Source organism: Rhincodon typus, unplaced genomic scaffold (genome assembly GCF_021869965.1).
Source record: "Rhincodon typus isolate 14 unplaced genomic scaffold, sRhiTyp1.1 hic_rhity00003696, whole genome shotgun sequence".
Lineage (NCBI taxonomy): Eukaryota > Metazoa > Chordata > Chondrichthyes > Orectolobiformes > Rhincodontidae > Rhincodon > Rhincodon typus.
Window position 1 is genome coordinate 6,776 of NW_025969334.1, and position 855 is coordinate 7,630.

At 56.6% G+C, this 855-nt stretch overlaps 1 protein-coding gene across 1 annotated transcript in view; it reads right to left on the bottom strand.

Annotated features, from left to right (window-relative positions):
* Nucleotides 1–855, bottom strand: part of LOC125481816 (integrin alpha-M-like) — an 8,157-nt gene that overhangs the window by 1,303 nt on the left and 5,999 nt on the right. The window contains exon 5 of the mRNA XM_048593732.1: nt 397–538. Coding sequence (XP_048449689.1) covers nt 397–538 — 142 coding nt within the window. The remainder of the gene's footprint in view (nt 1–396; nt 539–855) is intronic.

The window sequence follows — 855 nt, forward strand, 5'->3', positions numbered from 1 at the left end:
TTTTAAAGGTGAGGGGAGGAAGATTTATAAAAAAGACATTTTTTTTTTACACAGAGAGAGTGTGAAATGAAACTTCCAGAGGAAGCGGTGGATGTGGGTACAGTTACAGCGTATAAAAGACACTTGGATAAGTACATGGGTAGGAAAGGGTTTGGAGGGGATGCGGGCCTGGTTCAGTCTGGGATTACGGAAGGCAGGGGCTGGATGGGCCGAAGGGTCTGTTTCCCCGCTTTGGAAATGACGGAGGGCTCGTCCCGCGAAACCCAAGGTCGGAGGTGGTGGGGTGGGGTGGCCTCGCTCCCTGGGCACCTCCGCGCGCCGTCCTGCCCATCGCCAAACCCCCACACCACTGTCACCGACCCCCACCTCCAAAACCCACCACCCCCGCACACTTACGGAAATAATGGAGGTTTTCCTGAACGTGAGACCGGTGGGGACACGATAGGTCAGCACGGTGAAATAAGAATTCTCGTTGGTGTTTTCCAGAGTCACCGCCAGAGTGAACGTGGAATAACCGGCAACTACGATAAACTGGGCCCTGCCGGGGATGGGGGGTGGGGGGTGGGGGGGGATCCAAATTTACAATGAATAATAAGAAAAAAATCCGGGATTAAGAGTCGAACGCCCCACCCTGGGTCCTCCTTCCTGGTCTGGAGTACACGTGACTCCAGGCCCGCGGCAGCCTTTCTGACTCTTAAGGGGCTGGCGTCGCCCTCACCCCGCGAACGAACGAAGCCTCCTACTCCACCCCGCCGCCCCAAACCCCCGACGACCAAAGCTGTCTGGGTCCGTTGGAATTTTAAGAGGTTTCTATCTTAAACCCCACCACCTCCCCCCTACCCCCCCACCCCCCCG